We start from the raw sequence: 21914 nt of genomic DNA, 5'->3' as shown, positions 1-21914 counted from the left end.
TGTCAGTGGTAGATAGTGATATTGTTTGGAGACATTGGCAGACTCCATACATAAATCAGAGAAAAGACCTTTGAAATTTGAGGAAGGCTCCCCTATCATGTACAGAAAATTATTTTCCATCTGTGAAGCAGTTCTTGGTCTGCTATTAGGCCTTAGTGAAATGGGCCACCAAGTTACCATGTGATCTAAGTTGCCTCTCATAAGCTGGATGTTATTTGACCTACCAAGTTATGACTAGGTTGCATGCACAGCAGCAACCTATTATCAAATAAAAGTAGTATATATTGGATCAGGTCTGAGCAGGTCCTGAAGGCATAAGCATCTTACATGAAGAAGTTGCCCAAATGCCTATCATTTCTACTCCAATTACAATGTTGTCTGAGGTCAAGCAGACAACATTGTAATTGGGTATATGGGGTATACTCTAATTGGGTAAATGGGGTATACTCTATGATTGGCTGACTGAAGAAGAAAAGACTAGCACCTGGTTTACTGATGGTTCTACATATTATGCAGGCACCAACCAGAAGTAGAGAAGTAGACAGCTTTAGTATTAGAACCCTGAATGACAACAGCAAAATAAAACCTTCACTGAGGGCAGAAATTCAGGAAGTACACATGGTTATGCATTTTGTTTGGACAGAGAAATGGCCATATATGAAACTGATGCCTTGGCTATAACCCATGGACTAGCAGGATGGTCAGGGACCTGGAAAGACCATGATTGAAAAAAAGAAAACTAGTGAGAAAGATATCTATAGAAGATATATAAAGATAGATATCTCCTAATGGATGAAAGATGCAAGGTTACTTTTAACTCATATAAATGCTCATCAAAAGATGGCTTCAGCTGAGAAGTTCAATAATCAAGTAGATATGAAGTTCAATAATCAAGTCCACATTCTATAGACAGTCAGAGTCTTTCTCCAGCCATATCTATCATTGCCCAATGGGACCATGAACAAAGTGGCCATGTTGACAGAAAAGCATGGGCTTAATCACATGGACTTCTACTCATCAAGGCTGCCCTGGCTATACCTGCTGCTTAGTGTCAGGTATATACCAACAGCAGAGACAAACACTGAGACCCTGTATGGTACCATTCGCCGGGGTGACCAACAGTGAGTTGATGACAAGTTGACTATATTGGACCACTTTCTTTGTGGACAGGACAATGCTTTTCCTGCACATAATGCTTCTCCCAAAATTACCATCTGTTGACTTAGAGACTAACTGCCTTATCTACTGTCATGGTATTCTACACAGCATTACCAAGAAACTCACTCCATTGCCAAAAAGTGTGACATGCTCACGGAATCCATTAGTCTTATCATGTTCCCCAAGATCCTGAAGCAGACATCCACATAGAATGATGGAATGGCCCTTCAAAGACACAGTTACAGCACCAATTAGGTGACATTCATCTGAAGGACTAGAGCAACATTCTCCAGAAATATGTTTTGAATCTGTGTTCAATATACAATATAGTTTCTCCCATAGCCAGAACTTACTAGGAAAATTTTTGCTTCCAGTTCCCACAGCAAATTCTGCTGGAAGTGGAAGTTTTGGTTCTAGTGGCAGTGTGGTAGTTTAAATAAGAATGCCCCCCACAGGCTCATATATTTGAATGCTTAGTCAATAGATACTGGCATTACTTGAGAATGATTAGGAGGTGTGGCCTTGTTGGAGGAAGTATGCTAATGGGGGTGGGCTTTCAGATTTCAAAAGCCCAAGTTAGTCTCAGTGGCTCTTATTTCCTGCTTCCAGCAGGTCCAGATCCAGAACTCTCAGTTACTTCTCCAACAGCATGTCTTTCTGCATCCTGCCATGCTCTCTGCCATGGCAATAATAGACTATGCCTCTGAAACTGTAAGCAAGCTTCAATTAAATGATTTGCTTTATAAGGGTTGCTATGATCAAGGTATCTCTTCACAGCGATGGAAAAGTTACTAAGACAGGATGCCTTCCAAGGTTAGGTAGGTTTGGAAGTAATAGAAAGGACAATGACATCTTTCCAATCTGAGCCTGTGCTCTGAGAAGACCTTGGTTGCTGGCTCCACACCACATCTCAAAACATCCAGAGGAAGCTCAACTCCCAGGTACTCTAACACACCCAGGATCAGAGAGGGAGCCTGACTCCCAGGTACTCTGATATGCCCAGGATCACAGGATCACAGAGGAAGCTTGAATCCCAGGAGATTAGACACACGCAGTAGCATTAGAGCTCTGACACACTCAGGATCAAAGCTAAGGTCATAACATCTCACCCAACATGCAGTGTAACTGGGACCCCCACAGGAACCAGGGAAACACAAACCCCGACCCAGCCAGAGACATGGGTTCCTTCCACCTTCTACCTGTGCCAGGAGTAAATGCACCTCTGGCTCTGGATCCCCACCTGCCCCTGCAACAGCCAGAGAAAGATTCATTCCCAGAAGCTCTGACACAAGATCTTAGGAGCTTGGTAACAACAGGATTTCAGGATCCCGGAGGCAGCTTGATTCCCAGGAGCTCTGACACACCCAGGATCTCAGGATCACAGGATCCCAGAATCACAGGATCACAGAGACATCTGGAATCAGAGGAGTCCTGACAAAACAAGGATCACAAAAGGGATGGGATCCAGTCAGAGACAGAAAGGGCACTAGAGATAACCAGATGGCAAGAGGCTCGTGCAAAAACATAAGCAACAGAAACCAAGGCTACTTGGCATCATCAGAACCCAGTTCTCCCACCACAGCAAGTCCTGGATACCCCATCACACCAGAAAAGCAAGAATATGTAAAAATCACTTCTCATGATAATAATAGAACACTTTAAGAAATACATAAATAACTCCCTTATAGAAATACAGGAGAACATAGGTAAACAAGTAGAAGCCCCTTAAAAAGGAAACACACACACACAAAAAATCCCTTAAAGAAATACAGGAAAACACAAACAAACAGGTGAAGGAATTGAACAAAACCATCAAGGATCTAAAAAATGGAAATATAAACAATAAAGAAATCAGAAAGGGAGACAACTCAGAGATAGAAAACATAGAAAAGAGATTAAGAGTCACAGGTGCAAGCATCATCAACAGAATACAAGAGATAGAAGAGAGAATATCAGATGCAGAAGATACCAGAGCAAACATTGACACAAGTCAAAGAAAATGCAAAATTCAAAAAGCTCTTAACCCAAAATATCCAGGAAATCCAGGACACAATGAGAAGACCAAACCTAAAGAATAGAAGAGAGTGAAGAATCCCAACTTAACGGGCCAGTAAATATCTTCAATAAAATTATAGAAAAAAAAACTCCACTAACCTAAAGAAAGACATGCCCGTGAACATACAAGAAGCTTAGGAGCCTCCAAATAAACTAGACCAGAAAAGAAATTCCTCCCAACACATAATAATCAAAACACCAAATGCACAAAACAAGGAAATAATATTAAAAGCAGTAAGGAAAAAAAGTTGAGTAACATAAAAAGGCAGACCTATTATAATTACACCAGACTTCTCAAAAGGACAGATGTCATACAGACCCAAAGAGAACACAAATGCCAGCCCAGGCTACAATACCCAGCAAAACTCTCAATTAATATAAATGGAGAAACCAAGATATTCCATGAAAAAAATTTACACAAAATCTTTCCACAAATCTAGTCCTACAAAAGATAACAGATGGAAAATTCCAACACAAAGAGGGAAACTACCTCAAGAAAAAGCAAGAAAGTAATATTCTTTCAGTGAACCCAAAAGAAGATAGCCACACAAATATACTTCCACCTCTAACAACAAAAATAGCAGGAAGCAACAATCACTTTATCTTAAAATCACTTAACATCAGTGAACTCAATTCCCCAATAAAAAGTCATAGACTAACAGACCAGATACTTAAACAGGACCCAGCATTTTGCTGCATATAGGAAATGCACTTCAGTGATAAAGACAGACACTGCCTCAGAGTAAAAGGCTGGAAAAATTTTATCCAAGTAAATGGTTCCAAGAAACAAGCTGCAGTAGCCATTCTAATAACAAATAAAATTAACTTTCAACCAAAAGTTATCAAAAAGGATAAGGAAGGACACTTCATACTCATCAAAGGAAAAAAAAATCTGCCAAGATGAACTCTCAATTCTGAACATCTAGGCCTCAAATGTATGGGCACCCACATTCATAAAAGAAACTTTATTAAAGCTCAAAGCACACATTGCACCTCACATAATAATAGTAGGAGACTCAACATCCCACTTTCAGCAATGGACAGATCATGGAAACTTACAGTGAAACTAACAGAAGTTATGAACCAAATGGATTTAACAGATATCTATAGAACATTTCATCCTAAAACAAAAGAATATACCTTCTTAGCACCTGATGATGCCTTCTCCAAAACTGACCATATAATTGGTCACAAAACAGACCACAACAGATACAAGAAGATTGAAATAATCCCATCATATCACCTATTATATCATCTAAGGCTGGTCCCAAAGTCCAACAAAAACAACGGGAAACACATATATACACGGAAGCTGAACAATGCTCTACTCAATGATAACTTGGTCAAGGAAGAAATAAAGAAATTAACGTCTTTTTAGAATTTAATGAAAATGAAGACACAACACACCCAAACTTACGGGACACACTTAAAGTGGTGCTAAGAGGAAAACTCAAAACTCTGAGTGCCAACAAGAAGAAACTGGAGAGAGCATACATTAGCACCTTGGAAGCACACCTGAAAGCTCTAGAACAAAAAGAAGCAAATACACCCAAGAGGAGTAGACTGCAGAGAATAATCAAACTCAAGGCTGACATCAATAAAGTAGAAACAAAAAGAACTACACAAGAATCAACCAAACCAGCTGTTTTTTTTTTTTTTTTGAGAAAATAGAGAAGATAGATAAACCCTTTGCCAGACCAACAAGAGGGCACAGAAACGTTATACAAATTAACAAAATCAGAAATGAAAAAGGAGACATAACAACAGAAACCAAGGAAATTAAAAAAAAAAAAAAAGGACCAGATCCTATTACAAAAGCATATATATACTCAACAAAACTGAGAAATCTGGATGAAATGGACAATTTTCTAGACAGATATCAGGTACCAAAGTTAAATCAGAATCAGATAAACCATAAACCCTAAAGAAATAGAAGCAGTCATTAAAAGTCTCCCAACCAAACCAAAACAAACAAACAAAAAAGCCCAGGACCAAATGGGTTTTGTGCAGGGTTCTATCATACCTTCAAAGAATACCTAATACCAATACTCTTCAAACTATTCCACAAAATAGAAACAGAAGGAACACTACCCAATTCGTTCTATGAAGCCACAATTACACTTATACCTAAACCACACAAAGACCCAACAAAGAAAGAAAACTTCAGACCCATTTCCCTTATGAATATTGATGCAAAAATACTCAATAAAATTCTTGCCTACCGTTTCCAAGAACATGTCAAAATACTCATCCACCACAATCAAGTAGGCTTTATCCCAGGGATGCAGGGATGGTTCAATATATGGAAATTGATCAATGTAATCCACTATATAAACAAACACAAAGGAAAAAAACACATAATTATTTCATTAGATACTGAGAAAGCATTTGACAAAATTCAGCAACACTTCATGTTAAAATCTTGGAAACATCAGGAATTCAAGGCCTGTACCTAAACATAGCAAAAGCAATATAGAGTAAACCATTAACCAACAGCAACCCAAATGGAGAAAAACTTGCAGCATTCCCACTAAAATCAGGGATTAGACATCCTGTCCACCCTGTCCTTATCTATTGAATATAGTATTCAAATTCCAAGCCAGAGCAATTAGACAACAAAAGGTCAAAGAAATACAAATTGGAAAGGAAGAACTCAAAATATCACTATTTGCAGATGACATGATAGTAAACTTAAGTGACCACAAAAATTCCACCAGAGAACTCCTAAACCTGATAAACAACTTCAGCAAAATGGCTGAATATAAAGTTAACTCAAACAAATCAGTAGCCTTCCTCTACTCAAAGGATAAATAGGCTGAGAAAGAAATTAGGGAACTGACACCATTATAGTCACAAATAACATAAAACACCCTAGTGTGACTCTAACCAAGCATGTGAAAAATCAGTATGACAAGAACTTCAAGTCTCTAAGAAATAAATCAAAGAAGACCTCAGAAGATGGAAAGATCTCCCATCTTCATGGATTGGCAGGATTAATATAGTTAAAATGGCCATCTTGCTGAAAGCAATCTACAAGTTAATTTGGAATAACAAAAATTCAGGGATAGCGAAAACTATTCTTCAATAATAGAAGAATTTCTGGGGGAATAACCATCCCTGACCTCAAGCTGTATTACAGAGCAATAGTGATAAAAAACTGTATGGAATTGGTACAGAGACAGGCAGGTAGATCAATGAAATATAATTGAAGACCTAGAAATTAACCCACACACCTAAGGTCACTTGCTATTTGACAAAGGAGCTAAAAGCATCCAGTGGAAAAAAGACAGCATTTTTAACAAATGGTGCTGGTTCATCTGGTGGTCAGCATGTACAGAAATGCACATCTATCCATTCTTATCTCCCTGTACAAAGCTCAAGTAGATCAAGAACTTCCACATAAAACCAGATACACTGAAACTAATAGAAGATTAAGTGGAGAAGAGCTTCAAACACATGGGCACAAGGGAAATTTTCCTGAACAGAACACCAGTGGCTTATGCTCTAAGATCAAGAATTGACAAATGGGACCTCATAAAATTGCAAAGCTTCTGTAAGCCAAAGGACACTGTCAATAGGACAAAACGGCAACCAACAGACTGAGAAAAGATCTTTACTAACTCTACATCCGATAGAGGACTAATATCCAATATATATAAAGTACTCAAGAAGTTAGACTGCAGAGAATCAAATAACCCTATTAAAAATGGGGTAGAGACCTAAACAAAGGATTCTCAACTGAGGAATATTAAATGGCTGAGAAGCACCTAAAGAAATGTTCAACATCCTTAGTCATCAGGGAAATGGAAATCAAAACAACCCTAAGATTCTACCTCACACCAGTCAGAATGGCTAGGATCAAAAACTCAGGAGACTGCAGATGCTGGTGAAGATGTGGAGAAAAAGGAAACTTCTGTACAACCACTCTGGAAATCAGTCTGGTGGTTCCTCAAATTTAGACATAGTATTACCTGAGGACCCAGCTATACCACTCCTGGGCATATACCCAAAAGATGCTCCAAAATGTAATAAGGACACATGCTCCACTACGTTCATAGCAGCCTTATTTATAATAGCCAGAAGCTAAAAGGACCCAAATATATTTCAGCAGAGGAATGGATTCAGAAAATGTGATACATTTACACAATCAAGTACTACTCAGCTATTAAAAACAATGTCTTCATGAAATTTACAGGCAAATGGATGGAACTAGAAAATATCCTGAGTGAGGTAACTCAGTCACAAAAGAACACAACAGGCATGCACTCACTGATAAGTGGTTATTAGCCCCAAATCTCAGAATACCCAAGATACAATTCACAGACCACATGAAGCTCGAGAAGAAGACCAAAGTATGTGTGCTTTGGTCCTTCTTAGAAAGGGGAACAAAACAGTCACGGGAGCAAATCAGGGGACAAAGTGTAGAGTAGAGACTCAAGCAAGGGCCATCCAGAAACTGCCCCACCTGGAGATCCATCCCATATACAGTCATCAATCCCAGACACTATTGTAGACGCCAAGAAGTGCTGGCTGACAGGAGCCTGATAAAGCTGTCTCCTGAGAGGCTCTGCCAGAGCCCTACAAATACAGAAGCAGATGCTCACAGCCAACTGTTGGACTGAGCACCGGGTCCCCAATGGAGGACTTAGAGAAAGGACTGATGGAGCTGAAGGGGTTTGTAGCCAAATAGGAAGAACAACAATATCAACCATCCAGACCCCCACCCCGAGCTCTCAGGAACTAAACCACCAATGGCTGCAGCCGCATATGTAGCAGAAGATGGCCTTGTTGGACATCAAGGGGAGGAGAGGCCATTGTTCCTGTGAAGGCTCAGTGCCCCAGTGTAGAGGAATGCCAGGGCAGGGAGGTTGGAGTGGGTGGGTAGGTGGGTGGGGGAACACCCTCATAGAAGGTGTTCCTCCCTCATAGAAGGAGGGGGGATGGGATATGGGGTTTGGGGGGGGCAGTGAAAGGGAATAAAATCTGAAATGTAAATAAATAAAATACTTTTAAAAAGGTAAAATAAAAAAAGGACAATGACAAGGTGCATGTTATATAACAAGGGATACTGGAGAGGCCCGGCTCTTTGAGGAGGAGTAAGAGAGGTAATAGGAAAAAAGAGGAAAGAGAGCAAAATGCCTGTAAAAAGATGTCTGACAGCCCATAAGCAATCATACTATCCAACATTTTCCTAAAGACAACCTAGACTACACATAATACTATTATAAATAACATATTAGTTTAGTTTTAATGAACTGTTTCTTCCCTGAACTAACAATGCTCCCTCTAAAGCCAAAGGCCATCTAACAACCAGTAGACATAAGAAACCCTGTTTTGAGTTCTTGGCTAGGGCTGCTCAAGAGATTCCCAAAACATAGAGCCTATGGTTGTTGCCTCCAAGGGTAGAAGGCAAGTTCTTCCTGCTACAGACACCATACACACCAACTGACCTAAATGCCTCCTCCTTGAGTAACAGATTTCATGGTAGCAGAAAGTACAATGCGATCTTCCAAAGGAAGGAGGCAACCAACAGTTCTACCCAGGCAAGACCCCTATGAACCACAACAGTGGAATGATAATCCTAAGTGTTCAGTCCTTATTCACATAAAGAGGCAATTCCCAGCTGGTACCTAAGCACTCTTAAGCAGTGAGTGTAGCCAAGAGTAGCATGTATGTAAGACAGAGCCAAATTTGTTCAAACCCTGTTTTTATATACCAATAAAGCAAAAATAAAAGTGGAAAATTTCTATGTAGACATTCATAAACTCTAGGTTCATAAAAACTTGTTCCTAAGATCCATGTTAGAGTATGATAGTCATCTGTAGTCTGTCCTTTAAGGAAGTGACCTTTACTAAATAAATACTTTACTTGGCACTTACTGCTCTCCTAAGTGATCGTGGTCCATCGAATGTAGGCTTTCCTGCCTTTAAACTCCCTTCTGTCTTCTCCATCTGTCCCCTAGTCCATTACATCAAGTTCATGAACAACTCAAACATCTCCAGCTGGCAATGTCTAAGGAAAGTCAGACTCCTGTGGGGACTTGCTAATCAATGATCCTGCTCCTGTGTTTCAGTCTACTAAGCTTCTATAGAAGATATGTAAGTACACCAACCACAAAACTGACTGTGTCAAACATCACTTCCACTATAAATGCCATACACTTTGGTAGAAAACAGTTACATTTTCATAGTAATTTTTACTTTTATTTAATATAACAACCACCATGTAATATAGCTCAAAGGATTGTCAAGAAATGAACACATGTATTTAATCTGGCTAACCCACTCCAGAAATAGGAGTAGTTATCACAGCCCACCCTTTCAGCCCCCCACCCCCACCAAAATCAATTCAGACCTAGTCCCTGTTGCTACCTCCTTCAGCAAAAATAGCCACCACTCTTAGAGAAAAAAAACACCCAGCAAAGAAAAAGCAGCCCTACGTTAGATCTTCAGCATTTGAGGCCAATGAGGGAATGGGGGAACCACGACATAGACTTAAAAGACCAAATATAACTTAACCTCAATACTCAGTTTCATGTACATAGACTTTGACTTTGTTTTATGGGTTTGGCTGTTTTTGTCAATACTGAAACATTGATTTACAATGTTGTATACAGCTTAAGCTCACTGTTACTATTTAGTGAAATGTTACATTGAATTGTTTGTACTTCTAAGCTATCACAAATGATGTGGTCATAAATTCACATACCATTTCAGTATATACATATAAGAATGCTTATTATTTATTTTTATCAAGACTAAAAGTGTCACTGGAATATCCACTATAGATACTGGTCAGCCATTCTTCAAGCTACATGCACTAGTTCCACCCTATCCCATGATGATCTGGCTTCACATTCACTCTCATGGCCAACAACTTTGAGTTCAGTCTCTTCAACTTCAGCCATACTGAGGGACATGTAATAACATCTTTGCTTATTACCAGTGAGGTTGAAAGTTTAAGAATTCTTAAGAAAATTAAGAATATTATATATCAGGACAGGTTATTTTCATCGCCAAGATGAAAGGATTCAACATACACTTAACAATAAATGTAACAAAACACAAAAATACTCAAAAAATAGACTTAACAAAACACATGATCATCTCAATTGGTACAGAAAGAACTTGAATGAACTTTTACATCTTTTGTGATCAAAAAGTCCTAAAGGAATATTCCTAAAGGAATAATAAAAACTATATATGTCAAACTTATAACCAACATTATGCTAAGAGAATTTCTGCTGGAATCTAGAATAATTTCCATTCAGAATAGTGCTCCAAGTTTTTGATAGATCAATAAGACCAACAAAAAATAAAGAAAGAAAGAAGAGGTCAAATTTTTCTTATTTGCAGATGGCAGAATTCTGAACCCTCCCAAGAGTCTAGCAAAAAAGAAAAAAAAAAACCTTCTTACAGTTTTCAGAATAGTTACATGATATAAAATCTACATATATAAATTGGCAGCTTTTATATATAGCATTAACAAACTTGCAGAGAGAGAAATTAAGGAAAAGAATCCCATTAATAGCATCAAAACAAAAACAAAACTCCAAGAATTAACTTTACTAAGGGAGTAAACTGGCATAAAACTGACACATAGATCAATGGAACAAAATTGAGCCATGTAACTACAGTAGCCTAATATTCAAGAAAGGTGTCAAAAACATAAACTGGAGAAAAGATGCCCCAAGTTGGCCAGAGTAGGAGGAGGGTTACAAAGAGGAGAGTAAATGCCAGGTCAGAAGTGAAAGGCCAGTTGAGCTCACTACACACACATTTGATATTTATTATCAGCAGCACAGATTAAAGGGTACAGTAGGACTAAGGACAACAGAAATGCAGAAAAGATCTATGACAGGTGCAAAGGTTCCAATTGGGAATCAGCCAGGAATAAGCAAAAGGTTTGCCCAAAGTACAGAGCCCAGATGACACATTAAGGATCATTTTATAGTCTTTGACCGTTGTACTTTTCGTGCAGTGATAAAATACCAAGAACAACTTGCTGAAGAGTTTATTTTGACTTACTACTCCAGAAAAGTCCATCATTGCATACAACCAAAACAGGAAGAGAGTTGATACATATGCATCCATGCCCAGGCAGCAGAAAGTTAGTCAAGTCTGTAAATTGTCAAAGCCTGACTCTAGTATTATACTCTTTACAACATGGCTACTCCTCCTAAAGGGTCAATAAACTCCCAAACAGTCCCACCAATTGGATGTCAAGTGTTCAAATACCAAAGCCTACAAAGATGTTTCTCCTTCAAACCACCACATTCATTCTCTGGTTCCCATAGATTCATGGCTATCTTATTTAATCCAGCTTCAAAAGTCCCACAATTTTAACAGTCTTAACACTGTTCAAATGTTCAAAGTCTCTTTTGAGACCCAAAGCTGAGAGACCAGGAGTCAGACAGACTCCTTGGTAGGTAGGCAGACAGGGTGGAAAATTTACAAGATGACCTCCTGGCTTGAAACAAGAGCCTGGAAGCTTTTCTTTCCCCACAAGCAGGCCTGTTGGTGGACTGGCTCAGGGCCAGTTCAAGTCATAGCACACATAGTTGCAGACAAATCAACCATCCAGTCTGTCTCTAAACAGAGCAACCTTGACATAGGGGAGGGAACTCTTCAGAGTCTTTGAAACCCCTACATCTGGAAACGTGACTGGACTGTCGTTTTCCAAGCCCCACTCTGCCTTGAGAAGGGTCTTTTCTCTCTGTGTGACTGCTGCAGGCAGGTGTCTTCTCACACTCAGAAAACACACTCCAACTCTGATTCGGTCTGCAGTGCTTGATGTTTCTCTGCTGCTACCTTTTATGTTATAGACATGTCCTGCCTTTTAACTTGTTAACTGGAAGAGAAAATGAACCTGATCAAGACCCCTAGACTACATCATTTCAAGACTCCTAGACTGCCCCCAGTAAAACAAAAAACAAATTATATATTACAGACCTCTAATGATACAGAATGCACACTTTTATTCCAATGTAGAGGAAAGAGGACATATTGAGGACAGATTGGACTTCAGAAAGACCAGAGCTGAGCTGGGCAAACATCAGGTCTTATAACTCCACACCCAGTGTCACAGCCCAGAGGCCTCACCCCTTCAGCCTTGTTCACTACAACACACATTCTTTCCTGGGCTGGTTCCACTGCACATCTATAGTTCTCCCTGGCAGAAGTCTTATGGCTCTGATATGTCTAATATTTTGGGGCACCACCAAAACGTTTATCTTTCACAATTTTGTGCACTGGCCTAATCTGCTTTACAGGAACTACACAGCCATGTATTGTCTGGCTTCAGCAGCTCTCTAAAGTTGTGGAGGAAAAATCCATAAGGCTTTTTCTCTTGCATCTTTCATGTCCTCAAAGCCAGTTACACATAAACAATCCTGCCAAATTTGGCTGCAAACTTGGGATGGACCCCCACACTTTTTGACTCCACCAGCAGCAGTTTTTATATTTTAAAGCAATTGCTTTCTAGAAATGAGCTGCCGCTTAGGCTTCCTCCTTTCACAGGTTGTAAACTTAGCAAGAGGGGATCTCAGGCTGAAGGCACCCTTCCCGATGTTCTAGTACAGAGGAAGAAGACACTTAGCGGCATTTTCTTAGTTAGGGTTTCATTGCAGTGAAGGGACACAATGGCCAAGGCAACTCTTATAAAGGACATCATTTAATAGGGACCAGCTTACAGGTTCAGAGGTTCAGCCCATTATCATCAAGGTGGGAACATGGCAGTATCCAGAAAGGCATGGCACTGGAGGAGCTGAGGGCTACATCTTGTTCATAAGGCAGCTAGGAGAAAACTGACTGACTCCTCAGGCAGCTAGGAGGAGGGTCTCAAAGCCCTTACCCAGAATGGCACACTTCCTCCAATAAGCCCTCGACTACTCCAAAAAGACCACACCTTCTAATGATGCCACTCCCTGGGACAAGCATAGTCAAACCACCACAGGCATTAATCTCCTTAACATTCTTTTTTTTCCCAAACTGTACATTTTGCATTTCTTTTAGTCCAATTTGTTTTTCTCTGTAGAGAAGAACTGCATAAGCTTTTATAGGCTTAACATTATTTACACTGTCTTAAGATTTTCTCTGTCAAAAAACCTGCCCCTTACTTTTTAATTCAGCCTTGAGTAAATTCTTATGACAAGGGCAGAAAACAGATTCTTTGCCAAAAGGACACACACATGGCTTCTATTCCAGTTGCCAACAGAACCATTGCTCTCTGTAAACTTTCTTCAACTGGGCCTCCATACTTCTACCTCTGCAATTACAGGCTCCACTATGAGTCCTAGATCCAGTAGAGAGCATTTCTAGGAAGAAAACAAGATGGAGAAACAGCTGAGAAATGTAGAATATATTATTAAAAACTCTCCAGAATACAATGCTTCTTTTACCCACTTCATACAAGTGCTTGCAATGCCTGTCAATGGGAAATCCTTTTTAGACGCAAGACCCTAAACACTACAACTCTCATCATTCAATCAACTTTGTAGACTCTTGACCATGGGCTGAACTCCATACAAAAAACTTTTTTTTCCCCCTGAAAACTTCAGATTTCAACAGAATGTTGTTATCATTGCAGGTACTTCATGAGATAATGGGGCAGTGAAAGAAATAAGCTGGTGAGAATTAGCAGAAACAGCACTCAGTAGGAAATATGTCCTCAAACACAAGCCCTTCATATATTCCATTCTGGAAGAGGAAAAATAAAGGCCCAGAAAAAGGATGGAGAAAGCCCAAAATAAGATGGTAAAAGTATAAGTACTCAATAATTATAATATAAATAGGATAAAAAATCTCACCTGTTAACAAAACCATTTTAATCTGACATGGTGTGTATTCCTTAGATTGTATAAATCATCTTGGGCTGTCTTTAACTCCTTAATAAATGTCCACTGTCCACCTCTGTGTGTAACACAGCAGTGTCTGCGACTATCAGGCGGGGAATCCTTCAGGTATGTACAAACAGCTCCTACCAACCCAAAAGCTAAGAATGTCATCAGACAGCACTTGAGACCTGAAGAGAATATTTCACCTGAGCTTCCTGCTGTGGATTAGAATCTGGAAAGAGGCTGTTCTGCAAAGACTAATTTTCACCATGAAGAAATCAATCTTCAGATCACAGTGACCTGCAGCTAATAATTCACCTTGTGGGCTTTGAAAGTATGATAACCTGCTTGCTCAGTCTCCATATGCTAAGGTTGGAGGTACAAGTGACCAAGCTTGGCTATCTTGAAGCACAGTGGCTATGAATTCCAGAAGATTAAGACAAGGAGATCTCTGACTTCAAGGTCATCTGGGATTAAAGGAGAGGTGGCACACGCCTTTAATCTGGGCCACACGCTTTGCTGGAGACCGACATAAGGACATTGGAAGAAAGAAGACTCACTCTTCCTTGCCTGCTTGCCTCATGGGACTGAGCAACTGCTACATCCTTGGACTTCCATTCACAGCTGCTGCTGACCATTGTTGGGGAGTTGGACTACTTACTAAGTCATCAACAAATTCCCTAACTATACAGAGACTATGACTCTAGAGAACCCTGACTAATACAAGTGGTAAACACATCCTCAAGCTAGACACCTTCAGGTTTGAATCCTGGCTCCAACTCACCAGCTAATTTCTCCAATCAACCTAATGAATCTCTGTGCATCAATTTCTTCACCTGGAAACAGGCATTATATTCTCTTACTACTATGCTTTTTGTGAAATAAATTTATGTAATCTGTATTTATGTGTATCACAACAAATTTCTTAATTAAAAAAGGCAGTCTATAGATAACAGCTACTATAGCATGTAGGAGAATAGTCATTTTTTTTTTCATTCAAGAGATACTAAAGTACTTATTATGGCAGACTTGTGAAGACATAGAAATGAATAAATGGTTCCAGAGCACTGATGTATATAACCTTACTTTAACCATCCCAATCCACTGTCCACTTCCACCGTCCAGGGGAATTTCATAGCTAGTGGTAAAAACTGGATTAACAAGTGCTACAAGACTCCCAAACTTCTGTCTTAAACACTTTTCCACTCACACCAATACTTAACACTCAGTCAAATGCAAAGATGCAGTTTGTAGACTTTGTTTTTATTATTTTTGACACACAGTAAGAGTACTGTAAACAAAGTGTTTCACAGCCACAGGATCTAGCTAATCAGTGAGTTCTTTTTGTCTACTTGGTGGCTACAGATTTATGTGAAGGGAACAGCCACACCCATTCAGATACAAGTAATTATTTCCTAAGGTTGACAATAACACCAGAATAGGCTGACTCACAGGAAGGGACGATACTGATACAATTTAACAAAACTAGAAGGCTCAGGTGTAAGCTGTCTCTTAAAACTGTATTTCCTCATTGTATGGGGGAGCACTCTTGTGTGCACAACCCACCGGAACAAATTCTCCCCTTCCATCATGTGGGTACCAGGGATGAACTCAGGTCTGACAGCAAGCATCTGATACCTGCTGAGCCTTCTCTACTGTTCATAGGTACTCTATTTTTGAAATCGCTAGAGATTCTCTTTGAATTTAAAAATTAGAAGGAGGACTGGAGGGATGGTTCAGTGGTTAAGAGCACTGATTGCTCTCCTAGAGGTCCTGAGTTCAATTCCCAGCAACCATGTGGTGGCTCACAGCCATCTGTAATAGGATCCCATGCCCTCTTTTGGTACATCTGAGGACAGCTATAGTGTACTCAAATAAATATATATTTTTTTAAAAATAGCTGGGGTAGTAGTGGTGCATGCCTTTAATTCCAGCACTTGGGAGGCAGAGGCAGGCAGATTTCTGAGTTTGAGACCAGCCTGGTCTAAAAAGTGAGTTCCAGGAAAGCCAGGGCTACACAGAGAAACCCTGTCTCAAAAAACAAACAAACAAACAAAAAACAAAAACAAAAAGAAAACCCTAAAAAAATAATAAAAATAAAAGTTAGAAGGAGAAGACCAAATTTAAAAATTAGAAGGAGAAGACCATGGCAAAGGATGAAAAACACAGGACAGCTGGGCGAACTGAGTAGTAGCCGTTTACCCAGGTGCCCTGAATTCTACTCCTAGTGGGGGTTGGGGATGGGAGGAACACAAATAAATAAAGAGCAAACAGAACTCTTTCTCTTACAAGCATTGCTGCTTTACAGAAATAATTTATAGACTATACTGTGACTCCTGAATGAGCATGTTTCATATTTTGATCATCTCCTCAAAGTATTTGAAAATAAATCAAGTGACATAACTAAGGCCTGGGCCCAATGTCTGTGCTGAAAATAGCTGGTGACAAAAGGCAACGACAAAGCAACACAGTTTCACTTAATAACATTTTCATTCAGTTGGGTGAAGCACAGCTAGAACTGGAAGAGATTTCCGGAATACTTTCTCAGTGTCTTACTTCTACAGGAAATGATTACAGTGATCCAGTTCATGCATCATCTCACATCCTGACTTATCTAATGTGAGCACACACTTAACACATCACCCATCACGATTTTCTGCCTTGTACTTCTACAGCTCAGGGACAAGGACTAGACAGCACGTTTACCATTCTCAACCTTGATCATATTTAAATACTCAAAGCTGCTTGCTCAGTCATTACAAACTGAAAGTAAAGGGTGAGAAGATCTCTTTTTAAGATTCAAAATATTCAAAAACATAAGCAATATCCGAGTGTCAGACTTTTGCCCTCAGGAATGTAGGCTAACCTACTTCTGAGAAGGAAGCTCCAGGGGACTAAGGTCAACTGAGCGCAGGAATGTAGCGAAGCTTAAACAGCAGTGTACTGAAAACAGGCTGCACAATTCCTAATAAAACTTTTTGTAGGGACACACTTTTAGTTTTTGAAGAACAAGCTGGTCATATTCTTGAAGCTTTAGGAGAAAGAACAAACTAGAAAGAGTATCCTGGGAATAACCACAGGATTCCTTTCACAACAGAAGGCGCCATCACCCACACCAGCCCACTCCCCCAGCTCCCCAAGACTTGACCGCACACACCCACACCCACTCCACTCCCAACACCCCGTCACGCCCCCAGCACGCAGCACGCCCCCCGCCAGCCCCCCAGCACGCGCCACGCCTTCTCCCCCGCCAGACCTCTCCCCCCAGCACGCGCCACTCCCCCCGCCAGCCCCTCCAGCACACGCCACGCCCCCCGCCAGCCCCCCAGCACGCGCCACTCCCCCCGCCAGCCCCTCCAGCACACGCCACGCCCCCCGCCAGCCCCCCAGCACGCGGCACGACCCCCGCCAGCCCCCCAGCACGCGGCACGACCCCCGCCAGCCCCCCAACAAGGGGCACCCCCCAGCCAGCCCCCCCAGCACGCGCCACGCCCCCCGCCAGCCCCCCAACAAGGGGCACGCCCCCAGCCAGTCCCCCCAGCACGCGCCACGCCCCCCGCCAGCCCCCCAACAAGGGGCACACCCTCGGTCGGCTCACTCACCCAGACCTGCGGCCTGGCCCGGAACCGTGACACGGTCAAGGCGCCGCAAGTGCGGTGAGGGCCTGCTCCAGGGCCGGGGGATCCCGGGCGGCAGGTAGGAGCCTGACTTCCGCCGGATGGCCACCCGCCTGAAGTTATGGTCGCCCTCAGTGTTCATGGTGGCCTGCGGTCACTCCCGGAAGCCTTGGCCAGCGCGCGTCCAGGCTGAGCGGTTCCCCGCACCCGCTGCCCGGCGCAGGCCTCGCTGCCCGGGACGCTGCGCTCCGGCTCCGTCAGACCCCCGGGCGCTGGCTGCCTCAGGCCGCCTCCGCTGCCCAGCCAATCGTCCGATCGCAGCGCGGTCCCGCCCGGACGCTCGAGAGGCTTAGGGGGACCGGCGCAGCCCATTGGCCCAAGGGGAGGCAGAGTGCACCTGCCCGGCTCACCTGAACCTCAGAAACGCCTCACCGACCACGCCCTGGGATGCCTGAAGAACAGCTCAGCTGTTAGCCACCACACTTCAAATACCAAAGTCTCTCAGGCTACCGTGCTGCAAACTTCAGATAAGGGAACTCAGCTTTGAAAATGACTGAGAAGAGCTAGCCCCAGAGCTGCAATTCCAGATGCACCCCCGGCTCTTGGAAGAAGCGAATCTCCTTGCCGGGAGCACTGTTCAGGGAGTAAGGAAGCGCAGCTCTCACCTTAAAAGGAATAAGAGTTTCTTCTATAGCCCTTTTGAGCGACCATCGCCCTGGAACACAGATTTAGGTAACCTCAAATTCCATATTCCAACGCGGAAGCAGTCTTATAGTTTCACAGAACAAAGAAAGTCGTAAATCAAGGCAAGTTTAAAGTCTATTGGTAGCTATATCAGAGAGGTGGTTACCAACAAGATGGAGGCCTTTGTATAGGCTTGAGATACTATCTCATGACATTCTTAGCTTTCTAGATTTCGTTGCTAGAAGTCATCTAAGACAGTCAATAGATTCCAAAGGTTTTTAATCTGTTAGTCACAGGATGTTAGTTTTAAAGTAGAGGTGGGCAAGAAGTGGCTGTTCCTCTGAACTAAAGCTAGCCCAAGGTGAGGTAATTAGCCTCTGGGATGGCACTCTCTACAGTGCTCAAGTCCTAATCGGCCAGTCTGTGCAGACAGATTCCCTTCAGATCTCATCCACAGAATCAACTGTAAGTGGAGCAAACATACACTGGTTTCCAGAACAGGACAAGACCCAGTTTATCATGACCACTGTTAATTGTAGTAATAAAGTCAAGAGATTTATGAATATGAAGCAGTTTTCAATGTACAATTCCACAGCAGAAAAGGAACATGACCACAGAGAATCGGCAGAAGCAGCTAACATGGTGATCTGGCTCAAGACAATAGCTTTTAAAGTCCCCTAAATACAACAAACATTTGTCCTCTCATGGGCAAAAACTTGCTCTCTAAATTCCCTATCTTATTGATTTAGGAAATAGCATCTTATTTAAAAAATAATTTGTGACTTCACAGGGACCCCTTCTTTGGTCTAGACTCAATTGCAGAAACAGACTACATGTGCTTTTGTGAGATACGTTGCCTCCAGCCTTCAGGAAGGAGAGAGAGGAGCCTGGGGATACTTATCCACAGCTCAGGAACTTTAGCACACTTCATACTGAAAATGGGCTGTGACAGCTCATTCCTTACCCTGCTGTCAGGAGTTAAGTGCTAACGCACTAATGCACTTTGGAGTTCTTTTAAATTTGCCACACACACACACACACACACAAGAATGTATATCTCTGGTTTGCAATGGTGGGAGCCTATAGTTCCTACTGTTTGGAAAGCTGGAACAGGAAGATTACTGGAATCTAGAAGGCAGAGGTCAACCTGGGCAGCATAGTTAGACCTGGAATGTGTGTGTGTGCGCACCTGTGTGTGCCTGTGTCAGGGATCACTGCCCTACCTAATAGCTAAGATTCTGTCTCCAGAAAAGGATTTTTTTTTGATGACTGGAAATATTGCTCAGTGGAAGAATTTTCGCCTAGTATATTCAGACCCTGGGTACCATTTCTAGCACAACAAAATAAAATAATGTAGAAAGAGCATTTGCTTCCGTATGTATAAATTAAATATAATTCAAATGCAAATTTCTGTCAAATGTCACTGTGTTTAGTAGAAAGGCCTAGTTATGTTTTATGGTACTTCATTAGTAGTATAGTGAGAAGAGGCCTGGCAAGCTTCTGTTTAGGAACAAATTATCAAACAAAACATTTTTTTTTAGCAGATAGTTCTCTTTCTGTAGTAAATACACTTCTCTGGGGCAAAAGGAATTTTGATGTATACATTTGGAACAGTGATTTCAAGCTGCCTTATTTGAAGATTTTCTAATTATACATGATTCTGTTTCTTGGTCCAAGATATTTACATTTGATATGTTCACATCAATATATGTGTTTTCATATGAAATGCTTGATAGCTTTTACCAGGAACTTAACTGACGTAAGATCCTTACACCACAATGCATAGTAATGTGTTGCTGAGGTTATTTTTACTATAAAACATTTTATGACCAGATCTTCTATATGGGCCAGTCTGGCTTTGAATTCATTATGTGAATTGGCCTGAAATTTGCAAAAATCATCCTGTCTGAGTCTCTGTAGCACTGGGATTAAAGAAGTACCTCACCATGCCCAGCTAAGAGAAATCATTTCTAAGGGACCTTGTTTTGGTGACTCTATTTTACCACATTAAATGAATGGAATCAATAGATTTTATTTTATTTCATTTCAAGTTGTATTTATCTAAGGTAGAGCAAAACATTGGATATTATCTCAGATATATAGTTTTAACATAACATTTTATTAATATAGGTAATAGGAAATTTCCCACTAACTCATCAATATCTATTAAATGAGAAATGTATTAGATATCAAAGAGAGTGACAAGCACAAAAGACAGGTGTTGAGACCTTATTCTGTGACCCCAAGGCGATTCTGAATACTAACCAAACACTTAATAGTTTTCCTTGGGCAGACAGACAACATTTAAACTGTACTGGTAGAGCTGAGGGTGGGGTTCAGTGAGAGAAACCTGGTTTACTCAGCTGTCAGAGCTCCTGCCTGCAGTTCCACACTTACTGGGCTGAAGCAGAAGGATTAGGATTTGATGCCAGTCTGGGATACAGATACTTAGTTCACAAAAAGGAAAGGAAGAGACAAAGAGAAGGACGTGAGGTGGCTTAGAACACAGGAAGCCCTGAGCTAGCTGCCAGTTAGATTGCCAGAGCATTCTAACACTGCAGACCATAATGAAGGAGAATCACCATTTCCTTAGGAATTAACATAAAATGTCAGACTTGGAGTGTTTTTTAAGGGCTTTGGATCGATCATGTTCCTAAGTTTTCTATTTTCTAATGTACAAAAATTGTACGTAGGAAACCAGGTATGTGGCGCACACCTTTAATACCAGCACCGAGCTATAGAGAGGCAGGCAGATCTCTGAATTTGAGGCCAGCCTGGTCTATATAGTGGGTAACATGATGACTATAACTACATAGACAGATCCTGTCTTAAAATGTGTTTGGGGTGTGGGGTGGCAGAAAGGCTGGGCGGTTGGCTGAGTAGTTAGAACTTACTGCTTTTGTAAAGGTGTAAAGGACCCAGGTTTAGGTCCCATGTACCTACATGGAGGCTCACAACCATCTCTAACTCCAGTGGATCTGATGTCTTTTTCTGATCTGCACAGGTACACATGTGGTATGTGGTGGCTTGAATAAGAATGGTCCCCATAGGCTCAAATATTTGAGTAAAATATTTTACTCAACTGGTCCACAGTTGGTGGAACTGTTGTTGGCGGAAGGATTGGGAGATCTGTACTTGTGGGAGAGGTGTGTCACTGAGAAAAGACTGAGGTTTCAGAAGCCCATGCATTCCCAGTTAGCATGATCTCTCCCTCTCTCTCTCCTGTGCTCTCAGCTCCTGCTCCAGGGCCATGCTGCCTGCCTGCCTGCTGCCATGCTCCCCACCATGAAGGCTGTGAACTCACCCTACAAAACTGCAAGCACACTAGATAAATTTGAATAAATTCTTTCTTTCTTTGATCATGGTGTCTCTTCACAGCAAAAGAAAAGTAACCAAGGCATGGTATGCATGTATACACACATTCAGTCAAAAACCAATCAGACAAATAAAATAAAATAAATCTTAAAAATATGTAATCATACTCCATCTGTCAGTGTAACAAAACCCTTAAAGCAGGTAGTTCATAAGGAATATGGAAATGAAAGGCCTGATGAAGTGGCTCAGCA

General features: G+C 41.3%; 1 protein-coding gene and 1 long non-coding RNA gene across 4 annotated transcripts in view; one reads left to right on the top strand and one right to left on the bottom strand.

The window, feature by feature from the left end:
- Fgd4 (FYVE, RhoGEF and PH domain containing 4) overlaps positions 1–17909 on the bottom strand; it is a 185739-nt gene extending 167830 nt beyond the window's left edge. For all 3 annotated transcript variants that reach the window (XM_052158297.1, XM_052158300.1, XM_052158301.1), the window contains exon 1: positions 17650–17909. In XM_052158297.1, coding sequence (XP_052014257.1) covers positions 17650–17806 — 157 coding nt within the window. In that variant the 5' untranslated portion in view covers positions 17807–17909. The remainder of the gene's footprint in view (positions 1–17649) is intronic.
- A 182-nt stretch (positions 17910–18091) lies between these two features.
- On the top strand, positions 18092–21707 carry LOC127665773 (uncharacterized). Its single transcript, XR_007973502.1, has 2 exons — positions 18092–18396; positions 21583–21707. It is a non-coding gene; the product is annotated as an uncharacterized LOC127665773 (long non-coding RNA).
- The last annotated feature ends 207 nt before the right edge of the window (positions 21708–21914 follow it).

The sequence above is a fragment of the Apodemus sylvaticus genome, chromosome 15 (assembly GCF_947179515.1).
Source record: "Apodemus sylvaticus chromosome 15, mApoSyl1.1, whole genome shotgun sequence".
NCBI lineage: Eukaryota > Metazoa > Chordata > Mammalia > Rodentia > Muridae > Apodemus > Apodemus sylvaticus.
This window is presented reverse-complemented; position numbering and strand designations above follow the sequence as displayed.